General features: G+C 38.5%; 1 protein-coding gene across 6 annotated transcripts in view; it reads left to right on the top strand.

The window, feature by feature from the left end:
* Positions 1 to 877: 877 nt before the first annotated feature.
* LOC120413942 (E3 ubiquitin-protein ligase hyd) overlaps positions 878 to 14,288 on the top strand; it is a 36,852-nt gene continuing 23,441 nt past the window's right edge. For all 6 annotated transcript variants that reach the window (XM_039574944.2, XM_039574945.2, XM_039574946.2 and 3 more), the window contains exon 1: positions 878 to 1,460. In XM_039574944.2, coding sequence (XP_039430878.1) covers positions 1,399 to 1,460 — 62 coding nt within the window. In that variant the 5' untranslated portion in view covers positions 878 to 1,398. The remainder of the gene's footprint in view (positions 1,461 to 14,288) is intronic.

Below are 14,288 nucleotides of genomic sequence, written 5' to 3'. Positions count from 1 at the left end.
ATACGTCAAACTCGTGTCTGTTTGGGTACGTCAAATTTACTTCGACCAGTCTCCCTATTAAGGATCTCTAATATACTGTTCATGTGCTGAGAACATACATTTTATATGCGTTAGCATCAAGAGTGTACCACTTCAAGTTTTCGGCGCGAGTCTGGCTCGGTGCCAGAACTTTTGAGCTCCGAGCCAACTATTTTGCAAAATATGAGTACGTTTGTTGAGTGTGTAACATTTGACGTTTAGAAACGTCAGTCTCGTGGTTGACTGTTTTTCTTCATTAAAGTGATTTTGATGGATTCGGCCGTCGGAATAACCGTATTTAAAGAAATTTTACGTCGATTTTGGGTGGAAATTTACGGTTCTCGCGACATTTGGGCTGGCAAAATGTTACCGGTGGCCACCGCACCAACCACTGATGTTGACACGTCAACATCAGTTTGACAAGTGGTTTTGACGGTTGAGTGCTTTTTTAATTCGAATAGGTTAGAAATAGCGAGCATTCGAATAAGCTTATATAATATCTATCCGCTATGTATGGGACCATCCATAAACCAAGTGGACACTTTTTAAGGAATCTCAACCACCCCCCCCCCCCTCCCCCTCGTGGACAATTGTCCATACAAAAATAATCTTTTTTGTATGGAGCGTGGACAATCTCCATACACCCCTCCCCCCCCCCCCCCCCTAAAGTGTCCACGTGGTTTATGGCTGGTCCCTATGCATGTTTCATGCCTTAAATAGGTATATTTTTTTTCTTTGGGATTTTTCGACCCGCTTTTTTCTCTCCGTGCACCGTTCTAGTACCTCCTTCACTCTTTTTGTCGGCGACGCCGCCGCGCACCGCCTCAACCGTCAGCGCTTCGTTCTCTTTACGCGCCTCATTCGTTCGTCGACCGTCATTCAACTCGCATCGCGATTCGAAAAAAGAAACCGCAGTCCGCCGTCGTCGTGATCGCGCTTGAATCGTGCACGGATTTTGCCCCGGTTTTCGCTGGAGATTTCTCATACAGGCAGCTGGAAAAGAAGCGTAAAGTGTGCTGCTCGTGCGAGTTTGGCGTGAAATTTCCGTGCGTGCGGTTTTCGCGACGGGAAAAGTGTGTGGAAAATTTTGGCCTCGTGTTTTTTCGCGACGGCGAATCGATCGCCGTACGGAGAGTGTGTGCGGGTTGCTGCGATCGGGGAGGTGTTTTGGTGGTGTGTGTGTTCTGTGTGCCACACGCGCACACTGACAGTTGAGCAGCAGGCACACACAGGGCAAACAGCAAACGGACTGTCAGAAGAGAAGCAAGGACGGAACAGACAGCAAGTTTAACTTTTTTTTTCGTCGGGAGGAGAATTTTATAAGGAATTTCCGGAGTAAATCCGGACGACAGTCGCGACGGATAATCTGGCCCCGTCGCAATGTCGACGCTGCACTTTGTGGTGCACCCGCTTCCGGGCACGGAGGACCAGCTAAACGACAGGTAATTTCCCGACAGCGAAGATTCACCTCGGAAGGAAGGCAGGAAAAAAATTAAGATGGCAGCCAATTTGAGCAAATGGCACAAATTGTGGTGGCCACAAAGTGGGAAAGGAACCAGTTTTGGTCCGGGAAGGGAGAGACCATTCCGGATAGTGGGGTGACCACGAGCTAACCTCATTCATGAAACCACCCCCGGAAGCACCCTTCCGGGGAGAACCCTTAGTGGGAACGCTAGCGCTACGCCCCACGGCGACGGGTGAATCGTCAACACAATCAAAAATGGCCGATTCGGTCGGACGAAGTCTTGACTGCAGCGGCGACGACGACGTCGGCGAATGTGTCGTTCCTCGTTGCGCGTGTGGCCACGGGGAGGAATTGGATTCGGACACTGGCCGTTCGGGGCGGAATCGGGAAGTGTGTGTGTGTGTGTGTGTGCACGCGGAAGGTGTTTTTGTTGTTGTTGCGTTTGTTTTTGTTGCACCTGTCCGCGTTTCGGGTGGTGAAAGGATCTTTCTTTTTTTATTTATTTATGCTGTGCTGCAGCATTGAACTTAGGGTGAAATGATGTTGTTTGGGATTGTGTGAGGGGTGCGTTTCGCAATGTTTAAAAATGTCTGTTTTTATGCATGTAAAATTAATAAATTAGTTCGCACGTTTTTTTCTCCTAGCACAATTTTTTCCAATAATTTAAAAATAGTTTAAAACGTCTACAATTTGCATGGTTTCAACATGATTCAAACATGTTCGTTCCTGGAAACGCAAGCAATTTACGATAAGCCGAACAGATTCCTGAAATAAAAATGTGTCACTTCTGTTACTAGCACAAAAAAAAAGAAGATGCTCGTGAAAACGTTTTGGTCGCACCGTGCTTTTAGAAACGGGTTTGTGTTTGTGGCATAGCCTAGGTAGCGCGTTAATGCCAGACGTTAATTTTTGCATTACCCATGCGTCTCCAGTTTCGGGTATAATTTGTGATTGGTGAGCCGTGCAGAAATTAAGGTTAAACTGGAATATAATTATAAAGAGGGCGCTGCTCAACATCGACATATGATTTCGATATTTGGAACAATCTACTAATGGTAGATATACAGGCTGAGAGTTGTGAGTTGCAAGGAGTCTTTGTACATCTAGTTCCTTTCCACCCCGGTATTTAAACTGACGATCTTTGGATTGCCGGCCAGCGACTCTACCAAACCAAGTTTGAGTCTGGTACTTTTTTGTCTGTGCCACCTCCAGGGGGATGACTCCTACATCTGGAATGACCTAACTATACCCCCAAGTGTACAGAGCTCGAATCCCGAATATAAGCTTGATTGGTTGCGACAGGACTTGGTTCTTTGAATTTTAAATGAGGACCCCGTACAATCGGTGCGTTCTAGTTTTTTGGCTTTGGTATTTTTTTAAATCTCATGAGTTCGTGTTCAAGGGAAGAACTTTGTCGAATAGTGCGAAAAGATTCGTCACGACCTCTGAATTGGAAACCCATCCTTTACCGATCAGTGTTCCCAGTGAGCAGAATCACTCTTTTAAGGGATCTGACTTTGCCGAGCCAGACAGGAATCGAACCCATCACCTTTCGCTTACAAGGCGAAACCCACGGCTACGGAAGCTCGTCAATTTGGGACCCGCTTTCAAAAAAGTGTATAAATTTTGAACTGAAATATATTTTCAGCAATGGACACAATCATAGACACTGATTAAGAAAAAAAAATTAACTTTGAATTTTGAAAACGGTGCACTTAATCCAAAAATTTCAATCAAATTTTCGATTTACATAAACCAAATTAGGGAGCCTTTCTTACTAAAGAATTTAACTTCTTTCAATTCATAACATCGACTTGAATCAAAAAATCTTATGATGAAAGCAAGGCATTATTAATGATGTGTTTTCCAAAAGAAATTGAAAACGCGATTTTCACCAATAGAATATTTTTAATCGTACAAATTCTTAATCAAACAAGCGTTTATGACAAACGCGAGCATAGCAAGCTTCCCATGCGCCACTGCACACTGCGGTTTTGGTTTTCTAGTTTTGGTACGAGCCCAAAAATCAAACAAAGCAGGCGCAAAGCAAAACCGAGTTAACCGCACAGTGGGAAGCTTGCCATTCAGCATCTACAAAAGTAAGAGAGTCAGAGATAGCTATTTTTACAACCGCACCACTACACACTCAACCGCGAGAACCTTAGGTAGATAGCCATTGGCGTTGCGAGCATTGAAAACTTTGAAAACGATATGGGTCCATTTTCATAACTCCAGAATTCTTGTTTCTTGCTGCTGAATTCTTGTCAAACCGGTTTCGAACCGGTGCAAAGTTGCATTCAATTTTATAGCAACGCAGCCAAAACGGGGTGCGTTCGCCGAAAAATGTCGACAAATATCATGCTTTTGTCAAAACCAGCTGGTGAAAAAACGGAAAACACACACCGGACACAAAGCTGTGATTTTGATAAAATGTTTGTTTTATGATTTAAAAAGGCCTCATTTTGATGAACTCTAAAAATAAATCGAAAATATTTTCTCTACACCGTGGTATTGGGGGTTTCTCTGTGTCCATAAACGGCCATTAAGATCAGCCCCATCACGCAGGCTAGGCACGAGAGCAAAGAATTGTGCATTGCGGACTGGATGGCGGAAAAAAAATCCGGAGACCAGGATCGTCCAACTTTTCAAACAAAACGCTGCCCATCACCAAATAAAACATGCACCACATCTGTGCCCCAAATGGCCTACGGCGCAAATCTCAATGGAGACAGGTCTACAAGCACATCGACTAGTGCTTCTCCGTACTCGCCACGCCGCCGTCTTCATAGCCATCGGTTAACTCGTTGCCGAGCAGCTCAAGCATGGTTTCGTCCCCACAGGCAATCGCCTCTACCTCTTCGGCCGGCTATCCGGTTGCACTCGCCTCAACGGTTCCAAAAGTGGAAAGATTTCGAAAACTTGACCGCCTGCAAAATATGAAAACAGCCAGCTCGAAAATGTACACAAACATCTGTCAAATCCGTTATAGCACGAATTTTTGTTCGCTATAAATCGTTCTTGCTCGACATGAATTGAATTCTTGTACGACAAGAATTGAATTGTTGTCGAACAAGAATTCGATTGTTGCTCCGCTCACCTCGAATTTTAAACATCAGTTTCTTCAAATATTTTATGATGAGTTAAAAAAATAATGATGTAGGTTAGCTTTTTTTGAGTAAGCAAGCATGTTTGCGAGATTTTTCGTCAAAAATAATGCGGAAATAGCTCAAAAATAATTCTTGTCAAAATTGAACCGGTAACATGAATTCAAGAACATGAATTCTGTAGTTATGAAAATGCACCCTATAAAGCTTAGAAGCTCCTATTGGAATCCAATGAATTCTGTTAAATAAACTTACGAAATCACGACAAAATGAAGCCTACTTAAAGGCGATTTAAGGAGCACACGGGAAACAAATTGTTTGAACCCGGATGAATGTCCTATGTCCCTGGGCTTTGTCATAATGAGTGTCATAGGTTTGATGCTTGTTTGGCAAAGAGTATGATTTGATTCGATGTGGAATTAAAATCGAAGTGTTCAGTATATTGCTGAAGCTTCAATTTTTACTCATGGACACCACTTCATGCTGCGAGAACCCACTTTGGCGTAGTCTCTGGGCTTAATCGATGGCCGGTAAGCTGTCATCGAGACAAGGAGGTTCTCTGATAGTGGAAATATCACATTTGTACAATGAACCGCTACATATGGGTCATTCCATCTCAACTGTGCACGAAAAAGTGCAAATTTGAAAATTACCCTCTCCGATCCTGCTCAAATTTGACTGAGCTGTTGATACTATCAAAACATGCAAGAATCCCGAATTTCATCCAAATCGGACCACCCCCTCCATTTTTGTACCTCCCCAAAAAATCGACTTTTTGGCGATTTTTGGCCAAACCTCCTAGTTTCAAACGGCGATAGCTCAGGAACCACAAATCTCAGAAGGTCGTTCTTGGACTCAATTTTGAAGGAAATCGGACGTAGAATCCATTTCCGTGATCATAATGTTGATTAATTTATTTTTTCTACCTGTATTGCGCAATTGAAAACTTTAAACGGCCGTATCTCAAAACACCCCAACTTATTTTTTTTATTTGACCTCACCATCGTGTTCCCCGGCCAATTTTACATAAGAATCACCTATCGACAGAAATGAATATGTTTCGTTCCAGAGATATCGAATTTTAAAGTTTTGTGTTTTCGAGATTACCTGCATCAGCTTCATTCGCCGCATCTGCTAGAAGCACACAGGCGGGCTGATCAATAACTGCTACCTGGCCATTTATTGAAATAATATTTCATCATAAATAATCTTCATCAAATTGAGCAAAAATTAACTGTATAATACTGTAGGAAACTGAAGTTTAATCGCAAATGTTTATCTGCTCAAAAAAATTAATGAAGTGGAGCAAAATACAGTCGACTCTCTGGCTGTCGATCTTCTCGATATCAATAATTCTCCATCTATTGATGAATTCTTCAGTCCCTTCAATCTGCATACTTCAATTATCTTCATTCCTCGATATTTTCCCTTGCTTGAAGGATCTCTTCCTCGACGGTCCCTTGGATTCTGTTTGCTTTAAAAATCTCTTCCGGTTGTCAATAATTTCACTTTCTCATGGCTTGCATAGACATTTTTCTTGGCGAAACGAGGTTTTGAAGGGTGTTTGACATTAGTTTGTTTTTGTTTGATGGACGTTGCCATGATTCTCTCCCATAGCTGGGTATCAAGAAAAAAATATTTTCAATCGAGTCTTCATTTTGCATCGTTCTGTAAACTGATTATTCTCTTCCTCGACGGTCCCTTGGATATTGACAACCAGAGAGTCGACTGTAGTGCCATTCAGCAAAAACCCCAAAACCTGCTTTATTATTATTATTATTATAGTTTATTATTGACACTTTACCATAATTCTGATTTATGGTTTAGATTGATCATATTAAATCAATTTTTATATAGTGAGCCAGCTCCATTTCACTAAAATATGATTTTGGTCAAGGTACATTTAATTTAAAAAATCCTTATACGTGAGGACAGCAGCCGTATTGTGTTCCAAGAATACAAGAATGATAGATGAAAAAAAACACTGTTGTTCGGACGGTGTCGAAATCATCGCAACTAAATTTAGAGAATTAGCCGCTTTGCAGCAGATCAAAATTTGTGATTTTCTTACATTTTTCAGTTTTATACATTCCAGAAATCCTTTTCCTACTCTTTGTGATCGTCCTTCACTAGAGTACAACGTATCAACAAATTTTATTCATTTTAATTCATATTTTTACTCAATAATGTATCGTGCACTTATTTTTCAGTGTTACTAACAAGATTAATTCTCGGGTGAGTTTTTAAAAAGCCGTAAGAGCCATTGTGACCTCTGACACTAATTTTCGTTTTTCTAGAAAATGAAACAAAATTTCATTTATTTTAAGTTTGGGGCACTTGAAGGACGTGTAGATGAACAATCTCGAGCATTTTGATATTGGTTTTTCGTAAGTAGGTCGAATATCGATGCAAAAAGGACTTTGTTTAACAATGGCTCTTACGGCTTTTTGAAAACTAATCCGAGAATTGCATTTTCCTCTCGCTCCGTCGGAATCCAATTCTGCCCTTTACTGTGTGTCGTCATTGCTCTGCACCCTTACCAAAAATCATGATTTTTTGAGTTCCAAATCCCACTTTTCATACGAATTTTTCAGTTCAACCCATATAACCATTTTTATGGTTGTAGTACCTGAACTCAAAAAATCGTATGAAAAGTGGGATTTGGAACTTAAAAAATTATGATTTTTGGTAAGGGTGTGTCCAGTGGGTTAACACAGAAATTCACTTCATTAATTTTTTTGAGCAGATAAACATTTGCGATTAAACTTCAGTTTCCTACAGTATTATACAGTTAATTTTTGCTCAATTTAATGAAGATTATTTATGATGAAATATTATTTCAATAAATGGCCAGGTAGCAGTTATTGATCAGCCCACCTGTGTGCTTCTAGCAGATGCGGCGAATGAAGCTGATGCAGGTAATCTCGAAAACACAAAACTTTAAAATTCGATATCTCTGGAATGAAACATATTCATTTCTGTCGATAGGTGATTCTTATGTAAAATTGGCCGGGGAACACGATGGTGAGGTCAAATAAAAAAAATAAGTTGGGGTGTTTTGAGATACGGCCGTTTAAAGTTTTCAATTGCGCAATACAGGTAGAAAAAATAAATTAATCAACATTTTGATCACGGAAATGGATTCTACGTCCAATTTCCTTCAAAATTGAGTCTAAGACCGACCTTCTGAGATTTGTGGTTCCTGAGCTATCGCCGTTTGAAACTAGGAGGTTTGGCCAAAAATCGCCAAAAAGTCGATTTTTTGGGGAGGTACAAAAATGGAGGGGGTGGTCCGATTTGGATGAAATTCGGGATTCTTGCATGTTTTGATAGTATCAACAGCTCTGCCAAATTTGAGCAGGATCGGAGAGGGTAATTTTCAAATGCTGTTCCGCTTCAGATGGAATGACCCATATGTGATTTTTCCCTATCTTAATGTGGGTGTCAGGTTTTTTTTTATTTTTTTTTATTTAGTTTTTTAAATTTAGTTTTTGTAGAATTTAGGATTTTTACTATAAATATCAACTTGTTATACTTTGCCTTTAGTTATTTAGGGACAAAATTTTTTTTATTTTTTTTTTATTTAGTTTTTTAAATTTAGTTTTTGTAGAATTTAGGATTTTTACTATAAATATCAACTTGTTATACTTTGCCTTTAGTTATTTAGGGACAAAATTAGTAACAGTGAATTTAGTAATTCTATCAGAATCGGTGATTTTCATTCAAGTAGCATAAAAACCATTATGATTTGTCAAAATTTTCGTAGAGTCTCGATGAATCAATAGTGAAATGATATCGGACTAAGTTCGTTGATCTGTTGAACTAACGGTTGTCGGATTATGATTGTATCGACCATTGTTGCGAATCGAGGATCTACTGGAATTATGACGATCAAATGGTCGTCTCTTTTTCAATTCACGACTTGTAAAATGTGAACTGTTATTAATTTTTATTTGTTTTTTAAAAGAAGCCAGACAGGTTTTACAAAAAAAAACGTTTTTTTTGCTATTAATTAAAATGTCGGGAATTTGAGATAAGCGTAGCTTTCGGATATGTTACTTTAAATCTTGTATTCAATTCAAGTTAGGTAGTTATCCGCAAATGAATATTTGGACTTATATGAATAATTGAACATTTTGGACTTATGAATAACACACAACTGTGCATTTATTCTAGAGTCAGATCCATACAGCGTCATTGTTTATTTGGTCGAAGTGTACTAATTCATTGGCAGATCTGATTCTAGTTGTAATGTACGACAAGACTACTGACGGACGTGACAGGACGAGGGCCCAGTTTAGAGGTTTCGACATCAACGATGTGCGGCTGGATCACCCTCCTAAAAAAAAAAACTTAGAATTTTGAAAACGGTGCACTGCCGTTCTACGCATAATTGTCCCATGTCATTTTTAGACGATTTTGACTTTATGACATTTTTAAGTTTAGTTTGATGTATATTTTAAGAAAAACACATAAAATCTGGTACTTTGTTCGCAATCTCCTTAAAAACAACACCAAGTCTGTTTGTCCCATCGTTAAACTTCTACGCATAATTGTCTCACCAGGTATTTTCTAACACAGAATCATTAGTTTTACTAAGCATTAAGTCTTGTTTACCTGTTGTATAGCAAGATAATTACAAATAAAGGTGATAAACTGATAAATGGGGTGATTAGGGACACATAGGACGAATAGAAACCCACGGGACAATTATGCGTAGAAACACAGAAATCGGTCCAAAAATTTTAATCGCGTTTTTCTCAGTTGCACTTTTTTGAACATGGGACAATTATGCGTAGAACGGCAGTGCACTTAATGAAAAAATTTCAATGAACTGTTCGATTTACATAAACCAAATTAGGTAAAAAAAGTACAAGTTTTATTTAAAAAAAAAATACTATTTATAAAAAACATAACCTGTCGGCGAAATTGTGGTCCATACCAGGGTTGCCACAAATCCAGATTTATCTGTATTTAACATATTTTTGAGATGATTAGAATCTGTATGTACAGAAGTACAGACTTCAAGGAAAACTTTCAGATTTACAGATTTTTCTGAAGTTTCATAGAGTTATCTAAGCCCGCTCTCACGCACACTAGCACGCCATTTGTTTTGCTGGACGGTACAAAATTTAACCTCACTTTTTTTCGTGTACGTACACGCAATACATGCGCACGTAGATAACTCTATTCCTATTTTATTAAACGGCTTAATGCAGGGGTGACCAAAGTATGGCCCGCGAACCCATTTTGGATGATCATGTTGATGGTCAAAGGGCCGACCATTTGTAATGTGTATTTTTTTTACAGAATGAAGGTTTATTATATACTTGATGCTAATGTATTTTAATTTTAATTTTTTTCCATATTCTGATCCCCATTATACGACACAAATATTTTGTTCAAAAATCTCTTTAATTGGACATTTTCACACGTTTCAGTGTGAGTGACAATAGTAAGTTTTGTCAAAATTTGCATTACAAATTTTCGGAAAAGAATTATTAGACGTTCAAATTTGACTAAAATCCAAACTGTAATAAAAACAAAAATTAAGTACATATTTCATATTAATTTAAAACTCATAATGACCCTTTCTATGTAAGGGGTAGGCGTGGCTGAATGGTTACGCTGTTCGCTTTGTAAGCGCAAGGTTCTGGTTTCGCCCCCGTCCTTTGGGTCAGCAGACAAAATTACTAACCACCAGACCATCGAGGATTAGCTGACTAAAAGAATTAAGAATGCTATAAGAATCCAAGAAACTCGATTGGAATTTGTGTACCTAAGAACAGGTCCTGGTCAATAACAGAGTAGCAACTACGGGTAGAAAACAATATTTATTATATATTTATTTCTAGGCGTACGAAGGTTATGTGTTGCGAGTCACCCCAAACCTCTTACTAGGGTGACAGACTACCACGCTAACCACTACACCACCGAACTCAGATTAAAACAAATTAATTGAAAAATTCATAAACTCCATATCTGATGCAAGTGAAAAAATATCTTCAATAAACAGAAATATCAAGCCCTTTCAAGCAACTCAATTAGCTAAAAACCAACCAACCAAAATTAGGATTAATTTCCCGTCGAATGCAACTGTAATATTGAAGGTTTGGTCCTTTTCAATGTTAGTCTTGATTCTAAAAATTCAAAATATTTTTTCCGAAAAGATCGGAAAATTTCACAAATGTTTCATATTTTTAACATTGAAAGTCGGACCATGAATTGCAGAGATATCTATGGTTTTTTTAAGGGTCCTATAAGCTATTGTATTTTATATGTTTAGACCGATGCAAATATTTAAAAAAGTTTTTGTCCCTCGGCCCTGGCCGAGGTCAAGGGGGGGGGACAAAAAAATAAAAAAATATAAAAATTTAAATAACAAGCCATAGTCTTCACATTTAAATGAAAAAAGTTTTTTAAAATGCATTTTACACTAGTTCAGTTGTTTTACAATCATTAGTTTTCAAATAATCTAAGATCTGACAAAAACAAAAATTGTATCGAAAAAAAAAGATTTGGCATCGAAAATTTTCAAAAAATCTTAATAAACACAAACATGGTAAAAATGATTTTAAACGCAGAAGAATGTATTTTAATTTGATTTCAGCTGGTTGCACTTGAATTTTCATTGAAATTTTGAAGTTTATTGTAAAAATATTTTTTTTGCCCCCTGATTTTTCGGGCCAATTTTGAAAGGGGGAGGGGGGGGGACAAATACTTTTAAAAATATTTGTACCAGCCTTATACTGCCGTTCTACGCATAATTGTCCCATGTTCAAAAATGTGCAACTGAGAAAAACGCGATTGAAATTTTTCGACCGATTTCTGTGTTTCTACGCATAATTGTCCCGTGGGTTCCTATTCGCCCTATGTGTCCCTAATCACCCCAGTTAGCAGTTTATCATATTTATTTGTGATTTTCTTGCTATACAACAGGTAAACAAGACATAATACTTCGTAAAACTAATGATTTCGTGATAGAAAATACTTGGTGGGACAATTATGCGTAGAAGTTTAACGATGGGACAAACAGACTTGATGTGGATTTTAATGAGTTTCCAAACAAAGTACCAGATTTTATGTGTTTTTCTTAAAGTACACATCAAACTAAACTTAAAAATGTCATAAAGTCAAAATCGTCCAAAACTAACATAGTACAATTATGCGTAGAACGGCAGTATAGTACCTATAAAAAAAACAGGTTACTCTAGATTAGAAAATGGAAACAACCTCTTTTGGGTGAAACTTAAATAAAAATCCAGTTTCTTTTTTTATCCGCTGTATCTCAGCAACCAGTGGTCCAACCTTCATTATTTATTATACTAAATTGTAGGACATTTTCTAAACTGAAAAATATTTTCAGGAATGGACACTATTTTAAAGCATCACTTAATAAAAAAAAAAGAATTTCTATGCACTTTTCGATTCACAATAAAAAAAAATATCATTATTTAACATTCCAACGCCCAAGGCTCCAAAAAAGGTGGAACAGTAACTTCAACTCGCTGGTTCTCGAGCATAACTCAACCAAATAAGATGATTCTTTATTCCAGTGATTTGTTAGGATGTCTAGATGATTCTAGAACTTTGCAGAACTTAATTTGATCAAATCTGTAATTTTTGCGATCAAAAACATCGTTCCAACTTTTTTTTTCGCGTGTAAAAAAAAATTCCCCTCGGAGGCAGTTGTTTTAAAAAAGGTGGAACGATGTTTTCGGTCGCAGAAATTACAGATTAGACAAATTGAGTTCTGCGAAGTTCTAGGATCATCTAGACATCCTAACAAATCACTGGAAACAAGAATCGTCCCGATTGGTTGAGTAATGCCCGAGAACCAGCGAATTGAAGTTACCGTTCCACCTTTTTTGGGAGGCTTGGGCGTCCGTGTAAGTTGGACATGCGTTGGGCGTTCCAGTGTTAAAAAAAACACAACTTGTCACCAAATTTTTTGTCCATACCAGGGTTGCCACAAATACAGATTTATCTGTATTTTACAGATGTTTAAGGTGATTTGATTACACATAATCTGTATATCTAGAGTTTTTTTTTTTTTTGAAAAGGTCCTATAAGCTATTATGTTTCATATGTTTCAATCAAACCTTTCACATTCACGACCCCCAGGCAGGCATGCAAAATGTTTCCAACCCAGCGTACACATGAAGCAAACCAAAATGTCAGTTCACTGCTAGCATGTGACTGTCAGCCTACTGTGTCCGTTCAACCACTGCCGCCTGACTCGTGCCGGTCGGCTGCTGGAGTATGAGAGACGTAAAAAAATGAGCTACACTCACTCAATTCGTGTCGTATGACTGACTCGTAAAATCCTCTATAAACACTATTTTGACTATTTTTAAACATTTGAATGGTTCTAGACTGTGCAAAACACTTAAAACAACCATAACTTATATTCAAAATTACATTTCTACGCATAAATACCAACTTTTTGTGTAAAAACTTGTTTCTTTATGTGTGTGCGTGCAACGTCGAATGAGCGTTGGTCGACTACTGCCTCGCATTGCAGCTGCTCAGTTAGCTAGGGCACTCACGACTGAGTCGGGTTTGTTTATGTCACGGTTTTGCGGTTCAGTGAATGGATCTGAAAAATTCGTGTATGCTTCGCCGAGTTTCGCGTCAGGACCCCTGACATTTTCAGCTCTGCCCCCAGGTCTTTTGTGGTCTCTATTGCAAGTTTCTGCTCGAACCTAGGAGTCCGAAGGCTTGAATAGGGGCGTGATGTTACATCGTGCTGCCATCTGTTTTTTTAGTGCAATAGTGGAAAAATGCTGATGCCCCTATGGGGAGGGCACCCAAATCTTTTTCTACTCCAAGGAACCTTTCACCCCAGGGTTCGAACTGACGACCTTTGGATTGCGAGTCCAACCGCCGCCGGCGATGCCACCGGAGCAGGCTCGGTTTGGTGTGTTGTTTGTACTTACAGCAAGGCGAGGACTCCCATAAATTAGGGATGACTTATCGGCCTAACAACAACCCAGGCCGGGACCGACGTTTTACTTCCCCATCCGATGGAAGGTTGGAGCAGATGGTAATCGAACCCGTGATCATCCGCTTGCAAAGCGGACAGCGTTACCATTCGGCTAAGCCTGCTGCATGCCATATGATTATAGGACCCATTAAAAGAAACTGTAGATATACAGATATACAGATTTTAAGCAAAACATGATATTCAGATTTTTCTGAATTTTAATTTAATTTTTTTTTCAAACGTATTTTTTTTAACGGATAAATGTGCCCAGACGTTAAGTTCTAGATTGTATGGCATTTTAATGCATTAAAAAACGATCAAGAATATTTGTTGTTGAAAAATTGCTTGAAAATGACTATACAGATTTTTGTCCCCCTGATACAGATTTTTGGTCCTCAAAAATACAGAATCAATTGTGGCAACAATGATCCATACTTCTGAATGGCTCAAAAGATGCGGAATTTTGTCCCGTAAAACATAGAAAAAAAATCTAAATTTAAAAAAAAACGTTTCTTAATCCACCATTAGGTGGTTGGTGCCTTCCTCATATCTACAAAGTTATAATTAAAATAAGTTAATGAAAAAAATATATACACCTGATACAGACTTTTCCAAAAAACATGCAGACTTTCATTCGAAGCAATGTGGCAACCGGGCGTTTCGCATCTGGCGCGACTCTCGCACGTAAACAAAAAGACCCGGCCTTTTGAGGTTA

This window comes from Culex pipiens, chromosome 3, assembly GCF_016801865.2.
Source record: "Culex pipiens pallens isolate TS chromosome 3, TS_CPP_V2, whole genome shotgun sequence".
In the NCBI taxonomy this organism is placed as follows: Eukaryota; Metazoa; Arthropoda; class Insecta; order Diptera; family Culicidae; genus Culex; species Culex pipiens.
Note: the sequence above shows the minus strand (reverse complement) of the source record. Positions and strands in the feature narration are given on the sequence as shown.